Source organism: Camelus bactrianus, chromosome 1 (assembly GCF_048773025.1).
Source record: "Camelus bactrianus isolate YW-2024 breed Bactrian camel chromosome 1, ASM4877302v1, whole genome shotgun sequence".
NCBI lineage: Eukaryota > Metazoa > Chordata > Mammalia > Artiodactyla > Camelidae > Camelus > Camelus bactrianus.
In genome coordinates, this window is record NC_133539.1 from 103546012 (window position 1) to 103558469 (window position 12458).

The window sequence follows — 12458 nt, forward strand, 5'->3', positions numbered from 1 at the left end:
CAGAACTATAACAGCGAAAAATATTCTCAAGTACTTAGACAACTCTTGAAGAATGAATAAATTAAGCTTATAATTACAGTAAGTCAAATGCTCATAAGCATTCTAATATTATTTATAAGGTTATTCAAATTCTATTTACACTTATCACCTTATAAGACTAAATACGTCAAATTCTCTTGGACATTTAAAATACTTTAAATAACAAACACATGCAGATTATTCTTACACATAACGCAGTGGCTTAGTTGTATCTCCTTCATTCTGTCTATATTTAATTTCAAAACTTTTCAATACAAAGGTACTTCAGTAACCACAGGGAGCAGTTTTACCTTCTCAGAACAATCTGAAGTTTCTGGTTGGATTACTTCTCTCTCAGAAATTTGAGACCTGAAGGCTATGCAAATCCTCTGTATTTTCAAAATTCACCCAGAAACTGGGCCTATTCAATACAAACTTAATAAAATGACTTTTAAAAGTATGTAAATAATAAATTCTGAAAAATAAGAATTTTGAGAACATATTTTCACGAGTAGATTTATCTTAGTATACTAATAAAAACTATTTTTAATCTTTTAATAACGTCTATAAATTAATTAATATCTTTAAATATAGACAGTCTAAAATGCTGATTTTGTAAAAAGAAAGAAAGTGACCTATCAGAAAATATTAGAAGAAAGAATTTTATGTGTCAGCCTTATTGGTAAGAGAAAATGTATGTCTTGAACACTTGTCAACAGGTTAATACTTGACTAGATGAGGTGTTTGTACCAAGTTTATTAACAAGACATTGCTAGCATTTCAGACCATGTATGATCTTCGTTATAAATGTGTTTTCTTGCTTTTTTTTTTAATTATAAATCACATGATCCTCTTTGTAAAAAAACAGTATATGCCAGAACTACAATTTTATCTTGAACTGGAATTTAAAAGCCTTGTATGAAATGCAATAGTTTAAAAAAGAAACTATTTCTTATATTAATTCCCAACTTGGAGTGTTATACATACCCTAGGGAGCTGCTTCTTACCTCAGAATATATGACAAAAAGTTTAATTTATCTTTGGTGTTTTTAAGTTGTATAAAAAGAAAATACACCATTTCTTACTTGGATTTTTTGTTGTTGTCCTCAGTAGCAAGTCATGAAGTGAAATGACAGGGTGTGGTTGCTCTAGAAGTGATTTGAGACCCTTCCACACAGAAATAAAGCTGATAGTTAGAAACCAAAAGATTTGTAAATCCTGGTGTATTTATTCCTGAGGAGTAATAAATCTAACAAAATTCAGAAGCAACAAAATTTCCCGGGTTGCATTCTGCAGGAATAACTGTTTCCCTTAGCACTCGTTTGCATAGCTTTGTGGATATACTTGATGGACTCATTATTGCCTTAAAAACTTGAGAGTAAATTTTTTCATCTGTAGGGTTTTGGACTGACAAGGAGGAACTAAAGAAACTGAGGCAAAGTGAAATGGTTTTCAAGCCACAGAAGAAATGGCAAGACTATGAAATGAGCATGGGCAGCTGGGTCAAAGCAGTGAGACGCTCCATGAACTGGTACCACAAGTTATAGCACTGCCGGGATGGTGGAAACGGCCGACGGCTGGTGGCTGGGGCGTGCGATGAGACGAAGCTCCAGAATAATGGTACAACGATGCCTGAGAAGAAATTTAGACTGAGCTTTGCCACCCCAGAGAAAAAGCATTGCTTTTTTTGGGGGCGGGGGGGGAACTCCTCATTTCAAAAAATCTAAACCTTGGTAAGATTGTAAGGCCACAATACCTCAGAACTTTTAATCTCCTGTTTTGTAGCAAATTCCAAAGGACATTAGCCATTTCCAAGCATGTTTTGACAGTCACGGCTCCTCCTCCTTTTTATACTGGGCCAATATGAACATATTTCTTTGCTATCTGAGTTAATAGTTCTGGGTCAAGCACCATTTGTGTTTTGCTCCAAAATTATGTGAAAGTGTTCCCTAATTCTTTAAAATTAAGTGAGCTATTTGAAGTCTATATAGCTAAAAAGAAAGAATAACTGAGGACATGTGGGATTTTGAAACATTAATGCCCTAATTTTTTAAACACTTAAAGCCATGATTGTTCAATTTTATATCCAAGTATGAGCTCAGTATGTCTTTCTCAGATAGGCTTATTTGGTAGTCCGTTCTTTCCTTGATTGGGCTTAAGAGATAACTCCCTTAATTTTTCCTTATTTAACCAAAAATTGGAGCTTTCTTTAATACTGAAAAAATAGTTGTAGTTAATAAAACTCAAAAGGGTATTGATTCATAAGGAACAAGAAAAGGCTAGACTTTACTTCTTAAGTAGCATTTCTTTCAAAAACTGGCTAAAGTATTAACATCCCATTTTTTTACAAAGTGCAGGTAGTAAATATAAATCTTGCCTTTCTTCCCCTGTCCTCCCTCTTATTTGTTGAGATGCTAACACAAACATCTTTTGTTTTTATCAAGTGCCTAACTGACAGGGCTTAGTTTAACGGAAGTGACCTAATTCACTGGTGACTGAAGAATCGCCTTCGTTGGGGTATTTTACCTACCCAGGTATTTTTTTCATTTTTCGTCCACTCTACTCATCTCTCTGAGATTTGTGCAAGGGAGTAGCTGCCAGAGGTGATGGGAGTGTGTTCATGCTAGTGACTGCCCCTTGGCCACCGAGCCAGACACCCACGGAGAGGAGCAGGGAAGATTCTACACGTGCAGATTCCCTTGCTGGAAACAAGGTAGGAGGTGTAAGAGCTGGGTGTGGCATCAGGCCGGGTAACATTTTCCTAAGGCAAGTTGACCACCTTCCAACCTGTTCTCATGTTATTCGCCCCTCCATACTTGTGAGCTAGATTCACTTTAGATTTGCAGCAATAATGTATTTATTTCTCTCTGGGTCAGGCTTATCACGTAAAGTCCTACTGTTAAAGAGCTAGCTGTTAAGTAATAATGTAATTTAAGAGGTGACTGTTGTAGGGAATTTTGCTGTTGCCGTGGTATATACCCATTTCAGACAGGTAATAGATACTAAGATTCGGAAATATTTTTGTTAAGTGCAGGCGTTTTGTTTAATAAGTCAGATCCCCTTATGTAGATAATATCTATTCTTGTTTTCATTCTTTCTGCTTTCCACGTTGTTTACAAAGCTTAGTGGCCAATTAAAAGCTTTCTTATCAAATTCATATGGAAGCCACTTCGTTTTACTATTTCTTATAGATTCTGCTTCTCAATGGGTATGATTTCCATAGGAAATAACTGTCTTTTTGTATTGGGATATGCTCAGTTGTAACATTATTAATACTTGAAAGTTTGTTGGTTCATTTATTTTCTGCATTCTTCTTTCTACTCATAAAACCACAAAATAAAGGAAAAAAAGCCTTTAGATAATGTGGGAAAATACCTTTGAATGTCTTTCACTGGAATTGAGCATCTTCTCAAAAATCAGTGGCAAATTTTTTTTCTTCTGTTGCCCTAGAAATTAATGTTTATTTTTAATATTTCTGGCCTTTTTTTTTAAGTAACACAGTTTATTAAGTCCTTTGTCAGATTTTACCTAAATCAGAAATGTGTCCACTTTTGCTTTTGTGGTTGTAGAAACTGTTCGTTATCAAAATCAATTGAGAAAAAAAAATCATCCTATCTTTCAGGTTTTTTTTCATGTGTATGCTAATAATTCAAGTTAAAAAAAATTCTATGCTAACATTTCTCGGCATATTTTATTTTGTCACTATGGATCTATCAGAGTTTTTAAGAGGTCTGTAGCTATCTTATCAAGGAGAGGAATCTTCCTGTACAATCCTTAGAGTGGTACTAATTGCTTTTATACTGTAAACTTAACTGATTTTTAAATTTTTGTATGTCCAGCCATGACATGGTTTCTCAACCTCTGCATCATTGACAACTGAGGCTAGAGAATTCTTTGTTTTGGGGTGCTGTGCATTATAGGATGATGTTTAGCAGATCCCTGACCTCTACCTGCTAGCTGCTGGTAGCATTCCTCTCCTTATGGTGGTTCAGAATGTCTCCAAACACTGTCAGATGTCCCATGGGAGACAGTGGCCCCAGGTGAGAACCACTGATGTAGTCTGTTGGAAGAAAATTGAAGACTCAATGAATGTAGACTGTCTATCATACTCCTTTTCTCTCTGCCTAGGAAATGGTTGTTCGCAGAAAAGAAGTGGTAGTCTCTTAAGATAAATAGAGCTTCTACTTTGCTGGTTAATGAGGTAAAGAAAAAAAAATCTCATGTTGTCATTGTCTTCTGCTGTTTTTATCCACCCACCCCCACCCCCAGGTCTGTATCCTCTGCGGCCTTAATGAGTGAGTTTATGATTTCAGTATAGAATTAGTGTAGTCTGCAGATCATCTTTGATTTGATCTGCCTTCTTGTTTCCGTTCCATCTCTGAACAAAGGAGATGATCACTCCTTTTATCTGCCTCTGTCCAAGCCTCCACCAAACTAGAAGTTTCCTGAAAGCAGAAACTGTGTCTACTTCTGCAGAACTTGACTCTGTGCCTTCATATTTGTAGCATGAATTTTTACTTTGTGTTTATAAGTGCAACTTTCTTTTTGCGTATACTTTTTATCTTTGATCTTACATATTGATGTTACATACATTTTTGGATAGGGAGCAGCTTACACTTTTTGCAAAATGTGTTTTGTTGGATTAAGAAGGACTACTTTGCTATGAGAACTGTAAGCCTAATACTTTTTTATTTTAAAATTCTTCATATGTTTGTATACTTGTATCTGTATTTGTGTGGAGACACACATAGTTATATTAACTTTCTAAGGTACAACCGGCGCCTTTCCATTCACAGGTTTTGTGTACTTGACCGCATGTGACTAACAGACTGAATCTTAAGAATGCCAAAGACTCTGGTATTAGAGGGAAGATACTTCAGAAATGGCCCCTTCTGCAAGGCACTCCTGCTGATGAGTAGTCTTTAATTAAAAATAATCTAGCTCAGGAGTTTGGCAATCATTTTAAAATTCTTTGAGGGGAGACATAGCTGGAGTTCCTCAACTTTAAGCAATTCCAGATCATCCCAGAGATAAGCCTAGAAGGCTTGAATCTACCCCAGAGGATTCTTATTTCCTTTGGGAAATTTATAGCATGGTTCTCAATTAGAATTAAAATCCCAAACACACCCTGGAACTATCTGGTCCCAGAGTTATCATCTTGTATACCCAAAGCCAGGTTGTCTGGTTAAAACCAGGCTAAATGGGTAACCCCAAAGAAGTTAAAGAGGCTTCAGGAATCACATTGGTTTCTTAAGTTTTGGGTCCTCAGAGCTATAACTGTTTTGGTACCAGCGTCTATTCTCAGTCACTGGCTATTTAGTCATCATATTCCCAGGGGACCTTTGTCCCTAGAGGGATGCACAGATGAGCTTGGGAATGGCAATGTTAGAGGCAGGAACCTGCAGAATGAGATGTTTCTGAAATTCTCTGTTACTTGGTTTCCACTGTCCGCCCCCCTCCCCCACTTTACATTACTTTTGGTTTATTAAAATAAAATGGCTATGTCTGTACAGGTATCTATTTTGTTTAGAAAATGAATAAGGTTTCCAATTTAAATGAGCCATATCTTTACAAGAAGCTGCCAAGCAGTTTTCCAGAGGAACTGCACCATGTAACATTCCCACCAGCAGTGCGAAAGAATGATCCAGTTTCTCCACATTCTCACCAGCATTAGATGTTGTCAGACAGCATTTTTTACTTGAGCCACTGAGATAAGTGTGTGGTTTTTCTCATCGTGGATTGAATTTGCATAATTAATAATGATGTTGAACATCTTTTTGTGTGGTCTTTTGCCATCTGTTTATACTTTTCAGTGAAAAGTCCGTATCTTTTGTGCATTTGGTAATTGGGTTGTTTGCTAGATGAGCTGTACCTTTTTTAAGTAATATCTTTTTTACAAAGTTAAAAAAAAAATCAGCCCAGTGACTTGAGAAGTCATTAAGTAGCATTTTCAAATCTTTCTGGGCAAAATGTATATAACATTTGAACATGACTTAAGAGTTCTCATATTCCTTCCATACTCATTATATAGTGTGGTACTCATAGCAAAAAGTTTCAAAGATACCTTTACTTAGAATGGTAAGTAAAATGTATAAATATGTTTTGTACATAGCTATCATAATGGTTCTAATATTTTTAATTTAAAATGAGCTGATTTGTATAACTATTTCAGGGTGATTTTGTGGGAAATGAATTCAAAATGTTCCTATTTGTGCAAAATAGTTAATATAGATTCCAGTTTATATGCATCAGTAAGTTTACAATCATATTTCTCTGAGATTCTTTACGTATTTTGTAGTTTTATTAAATAGTCATTGAGAACCTCGTAAATCATCATCAAGATCTATACATAAAATCTAGAATGCAGAAGAAAAGGAATCTTTTTCATAAGTATGGGAATTTCCCCCTTCCCTTTTTGTCTACTTTAACTTTTGGATTTGTTTTTAAAAATTTTTTACCTAGAAATTCTCATTTAATACTATTTCCTGTTTGGGTTTCTACACATCAAGAATGTCACAGAGAAATAAGCATATGTTAACTGGAGTTTGACTCAAGATATATTTGGGCTTGTGTTTCCTTTTTAACTGGAAGGGGAAAAAAATGGGCCTTAGTGTGGTTAGAGAAGAAAGGTTTTCTGTAACCTTCCCTCTTTAGATCCTGTTTAGGCTTATTCTATATTCTACATTCTTTCACAAAGGAAATTACTAGAGAAGAGAGTTAATTCTTTGTGGTGGAAAAGAAAAAGAATGATACAATATGTTGTGAAAATATACTGTCTATTTAAATGTTTAGAAAAATGTTAAATAACTGGAGGAAACATGATTTCAAATACTAATTTGATGGAATTAAACTAGCAGATGTTTAAAATCCCTTATGAAAATTATCATTAAAATGATTTGAGAAACAATAATGAAACAGTGAATGACTGATCGATACATGTGTATTAAAGCCATCTTTATTATGTGTTTCTCTGTTCGTTGCTTTGCATTCACACACCTATATAGCGACCTCCCGATGGTGGTAGAGGCTTCAGTTGGACAATCTGGATCCCATTCCCTGACCAAAGCAGAGAATGAAACCACGGTTTCATTTCATAGTAGGGATTTTGAAGGATGATAAACATTCAGTTATCAGGAGAAAGGAAGGGGTTTGGCTTTGATTTGATTTTTGTTCAAAGTAATAGTCCAATGAGGAGGACAAGGAAGGGGCATTATGGAAATACGTGGAGCTGACTTGTCTGAAATTTATCTGACTATAAATTACATTAAATATTATAAAATCATTTTTACAGAATCTGGCTCATGCAAAGGAAGTTGTAGGAAAAATAAATGGGGATGACAGGGAGTGTTAGTGGATTTTTTGCTATTTAGAAAAAGAAACAACCTATTAAGTGGTGACGATTTTAAGGCAGATGCCTTAGACTTACTAAATTCCCCTTCCCCCGACCCACCACGTGGGCAAGAGCATTCACCACCAGATCCCAAGGAGCTCTCACATCCTCTAACCCAGCCTGCAGGATTGTCCTGTCTCTCCCAGAAAGTCCTGTCTCTGTCGGCATCCCAGCTTCGTTAACCAAACTGTCAAGAGCTGAGAAGAATTTGTAATTTTACTCTACTTGGAAACTAGCAAGTTAGCCTCCCACTGTTCCATGGCTACTGGCAGGAGATATGAAACTCCTGGGTCAGAGATTAAAGTCTTTATTACTCATGATGTAGCAAACATCATGATCTTCATATTTGCACTGGTTCTCTTTGCCTCTTTACTCCTATGGTGAGTGTCCAGGTTGATGCTGTGCACACAGTGGGTTTGCAGTATCAAGCTTAGGAAACTTGAGCCTCTTGTAATGGGCTGCAAGTAAGGATGCCTGATTCTTGAGCTAGAGGAAATTATTTTTATTATATTGGACAGGAAACAAAACTGCCCTCTACTCTGGAGGGAGACACTCTCTGTTTTGCGACAGAGGCCTCAGTGATCTGCTTACAAGACAAGCAGGAATGAGAGAGCCACACGGAATTGCCTGCCAACAATAAATTCATTATCTTGATTGTGACAGTGGTTTCATGGGTGAATACATATGTCAAAACTCACCAAATTACTTACTTTATGCATGGTTTATTGTATGTCAGTTTCACCTTAATACAGCAGGAGGGAAAAGGCCTTGCTACTTAAATATGTTGTGGAGACCAGTAGCCTCACTGTCACCAGAGTGCTTTTCAGAAAAGCAGAACTTTAGGCTTCATTCCAGATTTACTGAATCAGGATCTGTATTTGAATAAGATCCCCAGTATTTATAGAGTTTTTTTTAAATTAAAGAATAGTTGATTTCCAGCATTTAGTTTTTTAACTTTTTATTTTGAAATAATTTTAGACTTACAGAAAAGTTGTAAAAGTAGTACACCGAGTTCCCCATTTCCCCATCTTCTCCTAATTAACATCTTACATAATTACTTAAACTGAGAAATTCACATTGAAACAGTAGTATAAACGAATCCACAGACCTTATTTGAATTTTGATAGTTTTCCAGCTGTTGTCCTTTTTTGGTCCAGGATTCCATCCAGGATCCAACATTGCATTTAATTTTCATGTCTTCTTAGTCTCTTCCAATCTATGACAGTTCCCTAGTCTTCTCTCATGACCTTCACATTTTTTAAGAACCCTGGCAGTTATTTTATAGAATGTTCTTTGGTTTGGACTGACCTGATATTTTCTTGTGATTAGGTTAAGGTTCTTAATTTTTCTTGGAATACTGCAGAAGTGATGTCATGGCCTTCTCTGTCAGGAGCTGTTGCCTGTCCTCCATTGATTATTCAATTATTGACCATTTGGTCACCTCTGGCCCCACTTCACATCCTCTTAGCCCACCTTTTTTATTCCAGTTGTTGCAGCAGTCAGCTGCCCAGGTGAAACCTGATAGCACCTTACTTTACCAAATCTCTTGTTTTCTGAGCTGGAATTTCTCAGCCTCCCTGCTGGGAATACTCATTTGAACCCATTTTGTTATCTTCCAGCATGGTCAAACCTGGAAGTTAGAGAGCTGGCACTGAATGGGTAATGTTTAAGCAATGGGAAAGGGAGCCAGTGTATAAATAACGCTCCTCTTTTGTTCCTTACGTGGACAATTCTGAGGTGTGTTCTTCATAGCTCCTTGGAGACTACCCTGCACCATCCAGCCTCGGGGGCCTCCAGCAGTTATCATCTCAGTAACATATCCTTGGCTTCGTCTTTCCTCCTTTGTGTCTCATGCTTCCTAGCCCCTACTCCTGCTCCTTGGAATCGTTTTCCAGAATAAGCCACCTGCACGTGAGAATTTTCTCAGAGTGGGAGTGGGGAAGGAGAAGAAGCCAAGATCTGTGTGTTACCAGTTGTTAAACATTTTGACTCTTCACCTGTGGCACATAGCTGACTCTATGGCAACTTTTACGTGTATGGCAGAGTAGAAAAAAAGATAGAAAACCCGAATGCCTACCAATAAGTAAAGGACTATGTACATTTTTTTATTTTTCACATCAGTGCAAATCAGTGAACTGCGGCTGTTAAGACAGAGGTCTTAAAATTTTGAGCAAAAAAAAAAAAAATGCATATAAGTAATAAAGTTTGACCCCAAAGGTATGTAGTTCAAAAAGATGCAAAACCAAGAAATAGAGTGTTTGGAGTTTCATACATATGTGTCAAAAGTTATAAAGGAAACCACGGAAATTATAATTTAGAATAGGGTTGTTTTGGGGAGGGAAAGGCAGAGGGCCAAGTTAGGGAAGCACACGTAGGGGCTCCAGCAGTGTTAATTTCCAGTTTCTTAGGCTGGTATGTGAGAGTTTATCATTATTTTTATACCTCTCATAGACTTTATATTTTTAGAATGAATAAAATATATGTCATACAAAGAACTTTAGGTTTGATAAAAAGTTTACTTCTATTTTTATTCATTTTTTGAAAAATACTTTTTATTGAAGTATAATCAGTTTACAATATTGTGTCAATTTCTTGTGTACAGCACAATGCATCAGTCATATAGGAACATACATATATTCATTTTCATATTCTTTTTCACCATAAGTTACTATAAGATACTGAATATGGTTCCCTGTGCTATACAGTATAAACTTGTTGTTTATCTATTTTATATATGTTAGTATCTGCAAATCTTGAACTCCCAATTTAGAGGTTACTTTTATTAATGGTGACTGTGAAATCCTTCTGCTGCCTGAACCAAGTCGTTCCAGAAATGAACTCTGGAGAAAGTTGTGTCCCTCACTGAGGAAATTCCAAGGCTTTGATTCCACTCTGCCCTATTCATGTGATTAAACTGCACATAATAAAACTGTCTCTGGAAGACAGGCCTTGATTTAACACATTTTTTCTCATAAGTGTTATTTCTTTTATCTCCCTGGATGGATTAGGTGTGAAAACAGGATGCTTTAAAAAAAAAAAAGTCATATTTCCAACTACCAAAAGTTGAGACAACTGCTGATCCCTGGGTTGCTAATAAGGTGTCTCTGAGGACCTTGTGACTTAAAGTGTGGGGTCTGGGCAGCACCACACCAGCTGGGAGTCTGTTGGAAATTGAGGCTCCACACTGCACCTCAGACCTGCTGATTCAGAGTCTGAGTTTTAGTAAGATCTCCAAGTGATTCCTGTGCACATTCAAGTTTGAGAGGCACTGGTCCAGGAGTCCAGTAGCTCCACCTACAGAAAGCAGCACCCAGCACCAGGAGACAGCAGCACAGTGAAATTCCTCAGGTTTAACTGTACAGATCTGTCTCTTTCATGGCTGTCCCTTTGTTGGCCCACATGTTTACAAGTAGGGTATTTATTTATGCCTCTCTCCTCTTTCCAATGGTGCTGCGCTGTGCCATTCTCATCCATTCAACAAAAACTTACTGAGCTTAAGCACCGAGGATATTGAAGTGAATAGGATGACATAGCTCTGAATCTCAAGGAGCTTACAGTCTAACAGGCTACAGACGCTAAAAGAAAATTACAAGTTTGATGAATGTTAGAAAGACAAACAATTTTATGAGAAAAGAGCTGGAGACGGGGAGTCAGACGAAGATTTTCTGGATGAAGTTTTTTTTCAGCTTAGATGAGAAGGCAAACGTAGATGAGGTGTGGATAAACTGGGGGATTGTTCTAAGCCCAAGGACTACCCATGAACGGAGCCCTTTGGACATTCATGTCTGTATTTCCAGTGCCTCGCCCTGTTGTTCACATACAGTAAGTGCTTAATAAGTGTTTGCTGAATCAATAAGTGTTCTGTCATGTTTCAGACATCTACTCTCTTGCACTGGATATAGTGGAAGCGTTCTTTTCCTTTTCAAAGGAAATAAGATCCCTTAATGGGGGAAATGAGAAGGAAGGGAGAAAGCTGACTGTTAGGCAAATTTGCTAAATTGGAACTGTGAGTGGGAATGAAAAATTGATTTACATGAATTTTCCTCCCTGAAGCAACTTGACAATTTATTCCGTTCTGGAGAATTTTCAGTTTTTGGCTTCAAAACCAAGCTGTTCCTTATTCTGAATTTCTTGGCCTGCTGTGAAACCAGCATTTAGTGTCTTTTACAGCATTCCCTGATTAGGTCATGGAAATTCACAGCTAGATTAAACCAGTATATGGAAAACTTTCACTGCCCATTTTACTTCACAGTGTTGGAAGGTGCTGTGAAATATTGACTTTTAAAACATTTTTTTTAAAACCAGTGTTATCAAATCATCATAATTGCCATCATTTATTGAACAGTTACTTTTTGCATCACATAGCAAAATCCTCGTATTAACTCTACAAGTGAGTAAATGGAGCCATATGAAAACTACCAAATATTCATAATTTCTCATGGCTTAATATTATCTTCAGACTCTCACCTGACAAAGAGGTTACACAATTCCCGATAGCCATAGCCTGACTCCAAAATTCAGCAGAGTTGTCTTTATAGATAAAGAGATACTGAGGTACAGCTCTTCAATAACATCCACCAACCACCCTTCCCCCATAGCCCAAGTGCTGCTATGTGTCTGCTTCTACTATGATTGTTTACACATTGTACTGATGGATGGAACCACCCATCTCTCCTGCTAGGCTGAGCTCCTTGGGGATGGAGGTTTTGTCTGTTTTGCTCATTTTTGTATCATTGTGCCTAGAGTGTTCGAAAATTATTTGTTGAATTGAAACTTAAAATTTCTGTGGAAATTAAATAAGATCCTATTGATTGGTTACTGGAAACTGCAAGGTGATGACTCCATAGGGGATTTTGCATTTTAGAATCAGTCCAAGGAGACTGCATCGGGCATTCCTGACTAGGACTTTATCTATGTACACTTATGCAGAAATTATCTCTTCACTCTACCCCAGAGAAAGGTCCACCCACCTCCTCTCACCTCCTCCACCTCCTTCAGGTATTTATTTGAACAGCACCTTTCCTGCCGCCTTCCCTGAGCACTCTATTTA

The 12458-nt window shown here is 37.0% G+C and overlaps 1 protein-coding gene across 2 annotated transcripts in view; it reads left to right on the forward strand.

The window, feature by feature from the left end:
• The window catches only part of GK5 (glycerol kinase 5), a 59575-nt gene extending 52592 nt beyond the window's left edge, over nucleotides 1-6983 (forward strand). For both annotated transcript variants that reach the window (XM_010952252.3, XM_045514696.2), the window contains exon 16: nucleotides 1417-6983. In XM_010952252.3, coding sequence (XP_010950554.1) covers nucleotides 1417-1565 — 149 coding nt within the window. In that variant the 3' untranslated portion in view covers nucleotides 1566-6983. The remainder of the gene's footprint in view (nucleotides 1-1416) is intronic.
• The last annotated feature ends 5475 nt before the right edge of the window (nucleotides 6984-12458 follow it).